The 13644-nt window shown below is 36.5% G+C and overlaps 1 protein-coding gene across 4 annotated transcripts in view; it reads right to left on the bottom strand.

The window, feature by feature from the left end:
• The window catches only part of DENND4A (DENN domain containing 4A), a 58580-nt gene that overhangs the window by 8360 nt on the left and 36576 nt on the right, over nucleotides 1–13644 (bottom strand). For all 4 annotated transcript variants that reach the window (XM_075763996.1, XM_075763995.1, XM_075763994.1 and 1 more), the window contains 10 exons: nucleotides 11691–11824; nucleotides 10640–10775; nucleotides 9820–10026; nucleotides 9590–9718; nucleotides 9178–9322; nucleotides 6948–7055; nucleotides 5216–5356; nucleotides 3187–4280; nucleotides 2082–2292; nucleotides 861–955 (listed from right to left, as the gene is read on the bottom strand). In XM_075763996.1, the coding sequence (XP_075620111.1) occupies nucleotides 861–955; nucleotides 2082–2292; nucleotides 3187–4280; nucleotides 5216–5356; nucleotides 6948–7055; nucleotides 9178–9322; nucleotides 9590–9718; nucleotides 9820–10026; nucleotides 10640–10775; nucleotides 11691–11824 (2400 nt within the window). The remainder of the gene's footprint in view (nucleotides 1–860; nucleotides 956–2081; nucleotides 2293–3186; nucleotides 4281–5215; nucleotides 5357–6947; nucleotides 7056–9177; nucleotides 9323–9589; nucleotides 9719–9819; nucleotides 10027–10639; nucleotides 10776–11690; nucleotides 11825–13644) is intronic.

Raw genomic sequence — 13644 nt, forward strand, 5'->3', positions numbered from 1 at the left:
GAACGTTTAAACCCAAACTTATGTATTTCAGAACAACTATTAAATCAAGCTCCATCAGCAGACAGCTGATATGGCAAATGACTAGAATGAGCATTGCCTGAAAAAAATTATTAAATGCAGGTCCTAGTTCTATTGTAGCAAGTAGACTGGGATCTGGAACAATGCTCATGAAATAAGTATACTTTAGCTAAGCGGGTTAGGTGATCCTTTTATGACTTCCTGGAGTAAGACCAGCCAGATATTCAATAGTATTTTTATTAACAATGTCATTTGCAATCTGTTTGCAAATGTAATAGTAGAGGAATATTTATGCAGCTACATAAATTATTCTTAGAATTTAAACACTCTTCTGTAGTGACTACCAGTGTGACAGAAATGAGGGGGGAAAAAAAAAAGATGAAAATGAGCAGTTATTAATCCAAATCCACCAAAACAAATAAAAAGAAAAAAGAGCCACCCTAAACCAGTATAATAGCGAAAAGCAAAATGATCTTACTAGAAGCTATAACAAGAAATAGCTAGTTATTAATTCCGTATTTTTAAATGTATAGTCCTATTTAAGACTCAGTATTTTCTCTTTAAACAAGTTTAACTGTGCAAGGGATTTAGATGCCTGAATTCAATGGCACCCAATTCTCACAAACTCTTGACAGCTGCAGCTTTAAGGACTAAAAGATGTGACTGCAATAAAGACATTTCTAGAGCAGGATTTCAAGTGAAACCTACTCTGTCACAGAAGCATTTATCTGTCTTTCAGTGCATTAGCTTTAAGCTTTGAACTTTAAGAAATTCAGATAGCATTTATATTTAGAGACATATGCTTTTAGCATATCAATTAAGATCAATAAATCATCCTGTACCTCCATAGCGTAGTTCTGAAACACACTGGTACTACTTGTACTGCAAGAAGATACCAACTCTGATTTGTCGGGTAAAGGGAACTTTGAAAGAGAACCTACTGACAAAAGAAACCCAAAGCATTAGTTATTCAGAATATGCATTTTTAGTTAAACTATTTTTCTGGTCACAAACAATACCGCAGTTATAAAATGCATGATGGAAGATGCAACAAATCAGATACACTCAGAAAGAAACGTGAAGCTGGAGTGCGAGGCTGCCATCTGCCCAGCACCAACAACAGCAAAAATAAAATCTACCAACATAGAATTTCCATATGTTCAGTTTTCTTCTTTTACAACAGTTGGTAGCTTGGAAACAAGTTTTACAGATGAAGTAATTCATACCCACACTTTCTGTCTGGACAAAAACTAGGGAAGGACAAGAGGTGCTGCCTGTGACTGCAGATATCCCTGACCCTTTTCTTCGCCACACTAAACGAGCCAGGCTCCCCTCAGCCTCAGGATGCCCTGATCCCCTGGCCACGACAGCAGCCTCCATCAACCCTCTCAGTTCCTCCACATCCCACTAATTGGGGAGCCAAATCCGGGCACGCTCTTCTAGGTGCTAAGTGGAGGGATCTCAGCAGACAGATCTTCCTTTCACCCTGATTCTGCTTAACACGCTGTACTCCATAATGACAGTAGTACAGAAATTGATGCAACTGTCACTACCCATTATCTTGTTCTGATCAGGAAAAAACCCAAAGTCTGCCTGATAATCAGCTTCAACAGTGGCTTATAGAAAATGGTAACAATTTTCCAAAAAAGATTTTTACTGCTTTTAGAAAACAAAATCAGACTAATAAAGTTACCATTTGAAAGTTTTTATAGATATTTTCTGGAGCTGTACAGCTTCAGCAAATAAGATGATTACACAAATACCAAAGGACCCAAAGGGTCACTTAGTTGCATAGCTGTAGATCCAGAAACTTACTCAGGGACAGGATGTTACTGTGCAAGTTATTCCACAAGAAAGAACACCCAAACCAAGGTTCTACAATAAAAATGTCCATAGGTATGGACATGAGGAATAGTTTGCAGGTAGGAAAATAAAAGTTTACTTCTTCCACAAAAGGGACTAGTGACTAGGATGATCCCAAACTGAGAATTACAAAAGAACAACTCCTAAAACTGGAATATTTCTGTTCAGCTCAATGAATGCGTGCAAGAGCTGTCTCTTACCACACTGGTCAAATTGTTTTGATGAGCCATCATGGGAAGCTGAGCTTTCTAGGCTTGTCCTGCTGAGGCCAATTCCCTTAATTTCTGATGTGGTATTCTCCTGAGGAGAAGCACTTTCAAAATCATTGCAGACATCTTCATCAGTTAGAGAAGTTGATTCTGAGTCTAGAGCTCCAAGAGATGAAACACTTGCTCGGTCTGAATTTTGATCCTGAGAGAAGAAAACAAATTCCACTGAGAAAAGGAAAGCAAACCAAAAATATTTCTGAAAATAAGAGACAGCCATCTTTGTCTCATTAAATTGAAGGCGTGAACTTCCCTCCTTGGAAAATCATTCAGCTCAGATCTGTATTGAGAACCAATATGAAACAAGGCCAGTTTCACTCAGGGTTAAATAGCTACATGAGGATTCTTTTTTAAAGATTCTCCTGATAAAAATATCTAAATGAAAACGTAAACATTTTAATCCTATAACTTGTTTCCCACCATTGCTATAAATGTTAGCAGCAGCTGTAAGTATACATCAGGATAGGCAAGGCATCATTAACACTTTAGTTAGTCTCAGATTGGTTTTAAGCACGTTAAGAAAATGCACCACCAGCAAACTGCATCCATTTTCATTCCCAAGGATCAGGAACAAAATGAGTTTGGGTTTGAGTTGGTAGCAGCAAAAATAATTCTAACCAAAAGACCTCAGTTCAAAATTACCTTAAATCACTTTAGTAATCCATACAAGCAGATTTCCCCCTTTTTTTTTTCATAAAAGCAGTGAAGACCTAAAAACATTATTGTTTAAGTATTTTTTCTTTAGGTGAATAAGGGAAGGCAGAGCAGTCTTCTCTGCCCTGTCAACACACTATTGTATACATTAAATATACTCTGAACCCATGCTACACCAAAATTTGTTTGATTCAGGACAATAAAATTAGGGTGCTGGCAATTCAAACATGATTAAAACAACTTAATGCACATAGTCTACCATGATGCATGTCACTCAAATGGAGGATTCATCACAAAGGAGTCAGCGATTAAACTTTACAAAGCTTCTTCCTTAATTTATAGGAAGTTAGGTTTTGCGGGGGGAAAAAAAAAGATAAAAAATTACCTTTGAGGATGCAGCATACATTGCAAATTTGGAGTACCACTTGCTAGCTTTCTCTGCAACCCCTTTTCCAGCAGAAAACATGCTGCTTTTTAGAACATCAAACTTAGGTGTTAGCAGTGTATCCAAGTTGAATGACGGTGAAGACACAAATGTTAATGAACTAGTTGCATCCTGTGGCTGTTCCTTTGCTGGACTGTTTGGGGAATAAGCTGGGGAGGACCAAAGCCTGTCTCTTGACCTTTCTTCATGTTTTGCGTGATAACTCTTGGATTTGGTAAGACTGGATGGTCTTGGGGAGTTTGGGGGAAGGCTGGACCTCCTACAAGGTTGGATTACTGTTGGGCTTTTTTTATTAGCATTTCTGTCATCGTAGGGTTTTTGCAACTCAATGCTTGGGGCACGACTTGACAAAGGGCTGCTCATATTGTTCATGTACATGACTATTTCTTCAGCTAAATCTCGTCTTGCAGATGGAGTAGAAACACTTCTATCATCATCCTCCTCATCATCCTCTTTCTGCTGTTCTGTCTCAGCAACCAGCAGAGACAGTGGATCAAATCCAGTTTCAACATCTGTCTTTTCAACTGCCTTTACTGGAAAACTGCTCTTCCTTTGCAGCCTTCTAGATTTCTCACTGGAGGATTTCACTGCTGTAGGTGTTTCAGGTTCTGCATCCAAGTCTTCCAGATCAAAGATAACAGGAGACTCTGTTTTATCTGTAAAGCTGCAATCAAAAGGTGCATCTTCATCACTAGATTCTTTCTCCAGGCTTTCTCTCTTAGATCCTAAAGAGGAAGTTCTGATATTAAGAGTTTTTGGCCTTATGCTTTTCTGTAATGCACTAGATAGGATTTTGGCATCAGCTCCTAGTTTTTCAACAATTTCTCCAGGGTTTGCTTCCTGATTTATTCTGTTTATCATCAGTCCCACTAAGCCATCTCCACTTAGATTACGGTTCCTGCTTTCCCATGATATCTCCCTTAAGTCAGGTTCTACTGCGCTTTTATGTCTCTTTCTTAAGGATTTACTTTTTATAACTTCTGCTTCTCTGGCATCCTCAAAAGATGATGTAAACAGCAATCCTACAGAACTCTCTGAAAAACAGATGAAACAAGGTATTTTATTTCTTGCTATGCAAGAAAACTAAAAAAAAAAATACAAAAAGAATGCAAATCTCTCATCTTTCAAACAGTTTACAACACAGAGATGGAATTCACTATGTGTTAATGCTAATGGTTGAAAAGTTGAGTTGACCATGGTCATAACTTTTAGGAAGGGTCAGACGATAAAACATTTAAAAGGGTGTGAAATCATACAACTCAAGAGTACTTTGAGATACCCCATCAAGAAAAGTCTTGATGTATTTAGTTTCCTCTTTTGGAGGCACATTACATTATTAAGAGGTTTGAAAGCTAAGGACAGCAAAGGAATCTAGGAAACGGCAAAAAAAAAAAGTAACATTTTCTAACCTGATGAGTTAGAAAGAGCCAACAAAAGGAGTTTGAGAAGTCTCCGTTGTTTTGCCAGAGCATAAAGATGCAGACTTTAAAGTATGATATTGCAGTATTTCAAACACAGCTGACAGTGTTATAATAACCAGATTTGACATTACTAAAAGACTTGTGAAAACACCTGAAAGTTTCTTCTAATTGTACTGCATAGAAACGTCTTGTCCATCCTGAAGAAATTTATTAGTTGCTGGAGATCATAATAAAAAACTAGGACCAGGGATTTTGTAAGCAGATGTTAAATATAGCAACAACCCAAACAAACAAGAAAAAGAATCTGGAAATGAAGAATACTCGGACACATCTCTGACACAGCATATGCAGACTCTAACCTAAACTCACTCCCACAAATTTCATTGGCCACTGCCATTACACCAACAAAATATCATAAGTTTTGTGGACAACAGAACTCAGGCACCCTACTTAGAACTCTTGTTAGAAAAGTTATAGATATATATAGACAAAATATATATATAGACAAAACTGCACAAGAATCAAAATCTATTTTCTCTTCCACTCACCTGTGCTAGTTTCTGCTACGGTATTGTCAACTGTACCGTTGAGCCGCACTATGCTAGAAGCAGCTTTGGCATTACTCGAGTTCTGGTAATTTAGTTTAGGTAGACAGTCACCACTCCCTTTTGTGCTCTCCACTTCGGACACTGTATATAGAAGAGGACAGAAAGTTCTTTAGAATCAAAGCAACTTAATTTAAATCTCAAGTTTCCATTACCTATTAAATGCTTTATGCAGGATTAAGCAATAGCATGCTGTGCGTATCCCATGATGCATAGGTTGATATCTACTTGGGCAGAGGTTTTCAAGCTGGAACAACTGAACTCTGGATATTTAATTCCTGACATTACGTTTATAACTGGAAGTACTTTTATAACTGGAAGTTCCATAAGCTTCTGTACACAGAGTACAAGTGGAGACTAAGACCCCCACCTTGTTCACTTGCAAAGAATAGGCATAAGAGTATTTCCTCCTGCCTTTGCAAGAGCTCAGGGCCAACGAGCTTGATTTCATCCAGATCTCATTATCCCTATGACCATGACTACACAAGAGAAATGAAGGAAACATGTTGCAGTATTCACCTCTTTTAGATATGAAAGACAAATTCAGTTGTCAGGTGGCTACCCAAAATAGACAATTACTTCTCTAAAGGAATTCAAGCAACTGAATATTCCCAAGTTGTACTCAAAAGTACTAAACATTTTCAACACATAAGATCACTACAGAGCGCCACAAACTTGTCTTAATTATGGCTAAAAAATGTACAAGCCTTCAGCAGAATTCACATTTTCTGTGTTCTCAAAGGTTTCGTTAAACCCAAATAACCTGCCTGTCATCTTATGGGTGTGTTCTTATGATCATTGGTAACACCTGTACAGAAATTTTCAAGCAAACTGAAGAAACAGGTACTAATGCTGGAAGGAAGATGGTGGTGAAAAGAAAACACTGATGTAACTTTTCTGGTTCCATATTTTCTCATACTTTTACACCACTTCCACTTGACAAGGGGTTAGTTAACTCAAATAGTAGGGGAACACACACTGAAAAATTTTAAGAATTATATTATTAGCAGAACATTTATTATGAAGAATATTTTCAATGAATGTATATGGTAATCCGTAGTACTTATACATTTTTACTACACAATCTGATCTGCTATGTGCTTGCAGAAAGTCTACGCTGCTCAACTGCAGTTAAGGGAATCATGAGCAGCAGATATAAAACCTGAAGTAAAAAAAAAAAAAAAGGTTCACAGCAAATCCAAAGCCTTTCTTATTTCTGATGCACTCCCTAAATTTTGAGAATTCCAGGGAACTGAGTAATTTAGACCCGCTCTCACAGACCTGCAAAAATTCAGCTGTTCTCCTTTTATGGGATTTATAAAGAAAACAGACTGGTAGAAAAAGCTTTCCTGTAGATTATAAAAAACAATTTAATTTTTTTAAAAGACGAAAAAAAAGGTAAGCTCTAATTATCATTAAGCCTTTATATTGCCATTATCACTTATTTGAAACAGAGGAGGGAAAAGTGAACTGTAATTCTAAAATTTAAACCATTAGACATCCAGAAAATTACGTTTAGAGAAAAGAACTTAAGGCATGGGCATAAACTAGCATTATCACATACACCCACTGTAAAAAAAAAAAAAAAAAAAAAAATCAGCTGCCCCACTTAGCTTTTGCTGAAATTCTTATTTATCCCCAATGAACTAGATATCTGTATTCACAAGAAACGTACGAGAACTGGAGTCACTCTCTCTCTTGCCCTCTTTTTGTTCTTGTATATCTTGAAGACAAGTTTTCCCATGCCTGGCTTCTTCTTTGAATGATGTGTTATTGCCAAAGTCTGAAAGTCCCCCTATCATAACAGGGCAATGACAGGAAAAGACAATTATGGTATTTAATAGCGTGACATTGTTAAATAGAATAAATTGAATATCCACAGTAATTCAAAGGCTTCTTATCAAGTACATTCTAATTAACAGTGAACATTTCACCACAAAAAAGTGAGAGAAATGATTGGCTTACTTTTACGGTATAAACGTTGATGCGATGCTACAGGATGAAATTAAAGGGGTAATTTGCAACATTTCTTTTTAAATACTGTACTAAAGCACTGCTTGTCTTTGATTCTGCTGCCTGGTTTACTTGATCAAAATGTCACCTCTTTTCAAGAACTCTAAGAGGCATCTAAATATGGTTTCATTTTAGCATAGTATGTTTCTCAGAGTTAATGCATGTAATTCTCATGTTTTTACTCTAGAAAGTAAAAAAATTGAAACAATGTAGCAGCAACCATGAGTTTGTTTGCAAAATAAGATTAAAATAAACATAACCAACACCACCCAAAAAACCCCTGCAAACATTCAAGCCACTATCTGGTCATTCTTAAGACAAAACACTGACTCAAGCGTAACTGCTACAGTCTGATTGATTGATTGATTTCAAGAACCAAATTTACTTAACACTACGTGGTTGTTTCTCTTCCAGGTTTTTATAAAGCAAATTAACAAAGCACATAGAGTCTGTTCATTAAAAATACTAAGTGAACACTCCAAGTCACACACATTCTATGTCCTTTGCCCAGGTCAACCTGAAGTCTTCAGCATCTGTAGGAGGTTCACTCTTATGCGGTTCAGGAGATAACAGTAAGCACGTTGCCAGGATCAAGAGGGCATAACATGGCTGAAAAGTCAGCTTCCTTCCCTCTTTTCCCTAAAGATGCTGCACTGAATCTCTACAGAGAGAGTAAAAACCTTGTGATTGTAAAGATGCTAAAATATTCTGCAGTTTATGGAAAAGTTTTGGGGATTGCCTGAAGACAGAGAATGCATGCTAGCTATGCGTTTTCATGCAAAGAAAGCTCTAAAAATTCAGATTATGCCAAAAGCAAATACCATTAATTATAAAAGTTACAGTTACTTATTAAAGGCCTAATTACATGGTCCGAGTTGCGACAAACATTGCTAAGCTTATATAGTGCTTAGCACAGATGGGTTTCAAAAAATGGTTTATCAGCAAGGTCAGTGTCATGAAGCACAGGCAGAAATAAAGCAAAATTGTTCAAGGTCACCCAGAGGATAGCAACAGGGCCAGAAGTAGGACTGCAGTCTCCTGAGTCTAGGAGAGATACTCTAGCCAGTAGGCCATCATATCTATTTTGTTTGTCAGGGCAAAGATTTATTTGTACATATTTGGAATCATAGAATAGCCCTGGTTGGAAGGGACTTTGAAAGATGATTCAGATGACCTTCACGTGTTTAGACAAGTATATTGTAAAGATCTGCCAAGGTCAACTTCAACTAAACTAAGTATATTCCTGGTACTTTAAAATATACTATCTTGCTTTAATAGTAGTAAGTTACAAATACAGTGGAAAGCAGTACCTACAAAAAATACAAACTACAGGTAATCACCAGCATGGTAGTATGGCCATTTGAACATAACGTAAATGGTTACTGGAAAGAAAAAGAAAGAAAACCAAAATTTGCAAGCTCAAATATTGAACTTATATTCTAGGTTAAATAAGTACGATCATTTCAGCTGGTAAACAGAACCTGCAAATAATACTCTAAACTCAAGGACTAGTTCTAATTGCCTTTCAACTAACATCAAAAAAGGGGAAAAACAAAACAAAACAAAAAAAAAGAAAAAAAAAAAGAGGCAAGGCTAGAGAGAAGTTCCTGCTAGTTATGAAATTGGATGTTGAATAAACTAGGATAATTATCACATGGATTTCAGGTTCAAATTTTGTCTCCATGAAGACCTGATACAATCCCAAATAGTCTACTCTTTATTTATTCAAAGATAAACAAAAAACTAAATCCTTGGTGGGTTTTTTTTTTTTTAAGTGATGCAATAATTTTTTTTCTACCCTCAAACACTTTTATCAAATTCAGAACAGAAAGTTAACCAAAGTAATTTTCTTATCAGCATGAAAATAAAAAAACCCAGTGTGAATACTCTACCAGGAACAGCTGCATGTGATGTGCTTGCTGGTAGCTTTTTCAGTGCTTTTTTAAACTGTGCTATTCCTAAAACAACGTTTCTTATTTTCATCCATAGGAAATAGCCACCTCGATTGCTTGAAGGCCAGGTACTTTCCAAAACAGCCTATTTTGGAAATATCAAAGTCAAATAAAGTCATCCTAAGGAACAGTCTCGTGTGAAATCATTAACTTAATTTCAAATTAGGTTACATTAGCAGTTATGAAGTTGACTTCGGAACCTACAAAAACAAAGACAACACAATTATTCTGTCTTGTATTTCTTCCAGTTACTAGAAATGACAGAATTACATCTGAACTGCTCCTTTATTTTGTTTGCTTCTGTTTGCCTGGATAAAAATGCCTATTTCCCCAACTTTAAAAAAATACTTACCTTATTGTAGTAGCCATAAGTAATGGCATTAGGATCAACACCAGCTTTCTGCATTTCACAAAGCACTCTCACTGCTAGCACAGGCTGACCATACTGTCCACACAGTTGCATGAGTACTCGGTAGCATACCTGAAAATTACACACAGTTTGTATTGTGCTTCTGTAGTCAAACACTCCAGTCAATAAAACCTATGGGCTCTTTCTGGAATTCTGGGGTTGATTTACTTTACCTCATCAGGTGGATCTATTTTTTTGGAATGCATTTTTTGTAGCACATCATATGCAGTTCTCAGAGCCCTCACTTTTGAATGGCACACTTTCACATACGCAGGAAGGCAGATAAACCAAAGACCATAGCAGTGACGTAACAAACATCTGGACCACATCTGGGGTATGGATGAGTACTTCTTAGCAATTTTATGTGCAGATTTAATTTCCTGTAAAGAATCATAAAGATTATTTGTGTATATTTACACACACATTACAGAAACCTACGTGTTAAAAATAGAACACGTATCATTATACCTACAGAAACTGCAACATTAATATGAACAATATATTCAATAAAGTGGGAAAGAAAATGAAAGCAGAGTAAGTGATACCAAAACCAGTTGTTGTGCAATATTGCCCTCCTAAAACTTGCATTTCTTGAAACTTTTGTCAATTACTTTTGGTCTGCATTTTTTGTAAGAAACATTTGAGAGTTGGAGCCCCTCTTCAGGCCCTGGACAGTGAAAAATCGGTCAAAAAGTGGATGTGGAAGCCCAACAGTTTATGCTCATGGAGAACAGAGTGAAAAGCACGAAAGGTATAGTGACACCACAGCAAGTTACAGTGTGTGTACAGGCCCCTGTACAATACAGTGAAGGCAAGAAGCACAGGTAAACATCTGAAGAACAATTAGCACGGCTACCCTACAGTCACTGTACTGGTAAAGAACCATTAATTAGGCTGCAGCCACTGCCAGTCAGTCTTTGGCCAAACTCAAGATGAAGGCAGAAAGCTGCCACTTTCCAAAGCGCCTCATGCTACAAGAATATCTGCAAGTACCTGTTTAGTTCTTCTGAACATTGGTAATGGGCTGTTGGGACTACTGGCTTTTGAGGACAGTTTGTTATTTGGTGCTGTGAGAAATCCTTCAGGTTGCTCAAACAAATCTAGTTTTAATACTGGAAATCCATTGTAGCTGTAAAAGAAATGCGTCACTTAACTCCTGTAAGTCAGTTCCAAAGTAAACACATCACATAATAGCAAATCAATTACACACTTGCACTAGAAACTATGCAGGAAGCAGAAAAAACAAAAGTAAACCTTTAAAGATACCGTTGACAAAGTGGTTTACTAAACCATCTGCATCACTTCTTAAGCCTGCACAGTCTCTTAACCTGTTATTTCAGCATAAGCAACTTAAACTGATAAATAAGTATGCTTTCATTACATTTTCTTATTAATTAATGTGTCAAATGAATTAGTATTGATTCTAGTTAATAAAAAAATAATATCTGTGTGGCTTAGTCCCTAGTCAGCATCAGATGACAGAGGTTCATAAAAATCAATATGAACAATATCAAACTATCTAAAAGATTAAATTAGAGATTTAATTAGAGATTTAATTAGAGATAAATTAGAGATTAAAAAAGATTTAAAAATCTTTCTCAGAATTAATAAAGAAACCAATAGAAAAACTCCTTTGACATAATTACTAAAGTAGTAACACCAGTTTTCAGTGATTCTTTGAAACATACTCTCTCTTTCCAAAGAGTATCTGCAGCTTGTATTATCAGTAGTAGCAGCAGGCCAACAGACTGGGTCCAATAATTTCAATTTTAACCTTAAAACCTGTCAATAGCTAGCACAATGTAAGGTGAACACATAGCCAGCTTTATTAAGTATTATTGCTTCTGTGTGTACACACAGAGAAAATCATTAAAACTTCAAAATAGCTGGCACATTAGGCATTTTACACACACATTTTTACTTGAGCAACATAAAGGGACAGGGAAAATCTGTACTTCGTGGCTATCACAAGAACCTAGAAACTAAACTCTACAAGGGCAGCTGTTCAGATTTTGGCTAGCATCCTACTGTGCCCTCAGGTTACCTGTATTGTAGAGGGTGCTCTTCACCATTTGGCAGATGAGGGATCTCAGGTGGTGTTATGAAAACCGTATGCTCACTTTTGTATGACTCATCCAGCTCTATAAGTCGTGTTTCCCCAGTTTTGTCCATATCTACCTGGAGAAGTTATGTTAAAAGTCGTTACTAGCGTTGTTGTATTTTCTGGCGTTAAACCTATGTGGTCAAGCAGGGTAAAGTCTGTATCAGCATCAAAGGATTGCACCTTAAAAGTAAGGATGCCTTGTGAAGTTATAATAGAATAGTAAGCATTTTTGTAAGCTGTTTTTTTGTAAATGTTACCCCAACACAATAATCGATGTTTAATGATATCCTCTGAATTGACCCGTTAGCAATTTCAATCAATTCCACAGTCATTAAGGTCATGTAGATATTGCAGAAATAAACATGCATTCAAAGAGATAGTGGAATAAAAATGTGTGATCTTCCTAAAATGAAAGGGGGATAGAAGTAACTGTTTTTCTAGAAAACCCCCAAAATCCAGTGTAATCTGAAAGGTGAAGGGTAGCTTCATGATTTTTTTCTCTTTCAGAACACTTGACAGTTGTACATTTTAAAAATACAACAAATATTATGTGGTCCTGTCCTCTTAGAGCTGAGATAGAAATTCAGTTTATGCATAACAAAACCAACTTGTAATAATACTATCATTAAGCATAAACTACAGCTGCACATGCTTTGTTTTCAGCTTTGTAACTGACAATTTGACCATAAATCTTTGCTTTCCTAGCCTGGCTGTTGCTGAGAGGAGAAATTGCACATCCCAAATTAATGCCCCTGCTTTAAAGACAGCAGCAGAAACATACTCAAATTTCAAAGCATCAAACCGCAGGATCAAGTAGGAGAAGACTATTCAACAATTTGACTGGAAGAATTTCATTCCATTGCTTAAGACAAAAATAAAGAACCAAAGCAAAACTCGGCCACCCCAAACAAGATTTTGGGAGACTATGAACTGTTTGCCTTTGAGAAAAAGGACAGACAAGCCTTTAACAGTATTAAAAGCTTCCTACTGCTACTGTTCGCATTATAGAAACCACCAGGAACAGAGCAAATGTAACATGTATTACTCTCCACCTGAGAGCCTTTACTTGATATTTGTACTGATATTTGTATTGCTTTGTCTCTGATCTTCTGTCACCAATCGTGTCTCCTCCAATAACTCGTGAGTGCTGCTTCTGCTTGCAGGATGAGACGCATCTCCATCTCTAAGAGTTGGCACTATCAAAACCTATTTACTTCCTAGTGCACAAAACATGCTTTTTATTCACTTATCGATAGCCCCAGCATTCAGGTCAAATACTGTCACAGTTTACATTTATAGCCATTATTTAAATGGTTTATATGGCAACAAGATTACAGCCAAATGGTACATTATTTCAAAGAAATGAATAAGCAGCCTGTGGAACCCAAGGATGCATGTGCTTCATGCCTTAAGAGTTTAGCAACAGAGAGAGAGTTAATGTACAAAAAGGCATATTCCACAGTTCTCTCCCTCCAGTGAGGTGGAAATATATCAAGTAGTTTCAGTAGAATTCTTGAATATTTACAATTTGAGAAACATACAAAGAGGTGTTCTTAATTACACATTTTACTGCATGAGACAGATGGAAAGCATTAGCAAATGGAACCAGCCAAGTAGCAAGAACATATGGCTCCTGAAAAGTAGAAATAAATGAAACCTTACTTGGCAATTTAAATACTTCTTTTAAATACTTCTAAGAACATAAAATCCCCACAGTTACAAGTTTCACCAGTGAAATACAATAAAGCCAGAAACTTAAATATGTATTGAATTGAGATAATTTCTGAATTCCTGGAAAAAAGAAAACTTGTGAGACAATTACACTGTATTTTTCAGTAAACAAAATGGGTAATCAATTACAATCTCTGCTGCTGCTGTCTAGGATAAAATAACA

This window comes from Balearica regulorum, chromosome 12, assembly GCF_011004875.1.
Source record: "Balearica regulorum gibbericeps isolate bBalReg1 chromosome 12, bBalReg1.pri, whole genome shotgun sequence".
In the NCBI taxonomy this organism is placed as follows: Eukaryota; Metazoa; Chordata; class Aves; order Gruiformes; family Gruidae; genus Balearica; species Balearica regulorum.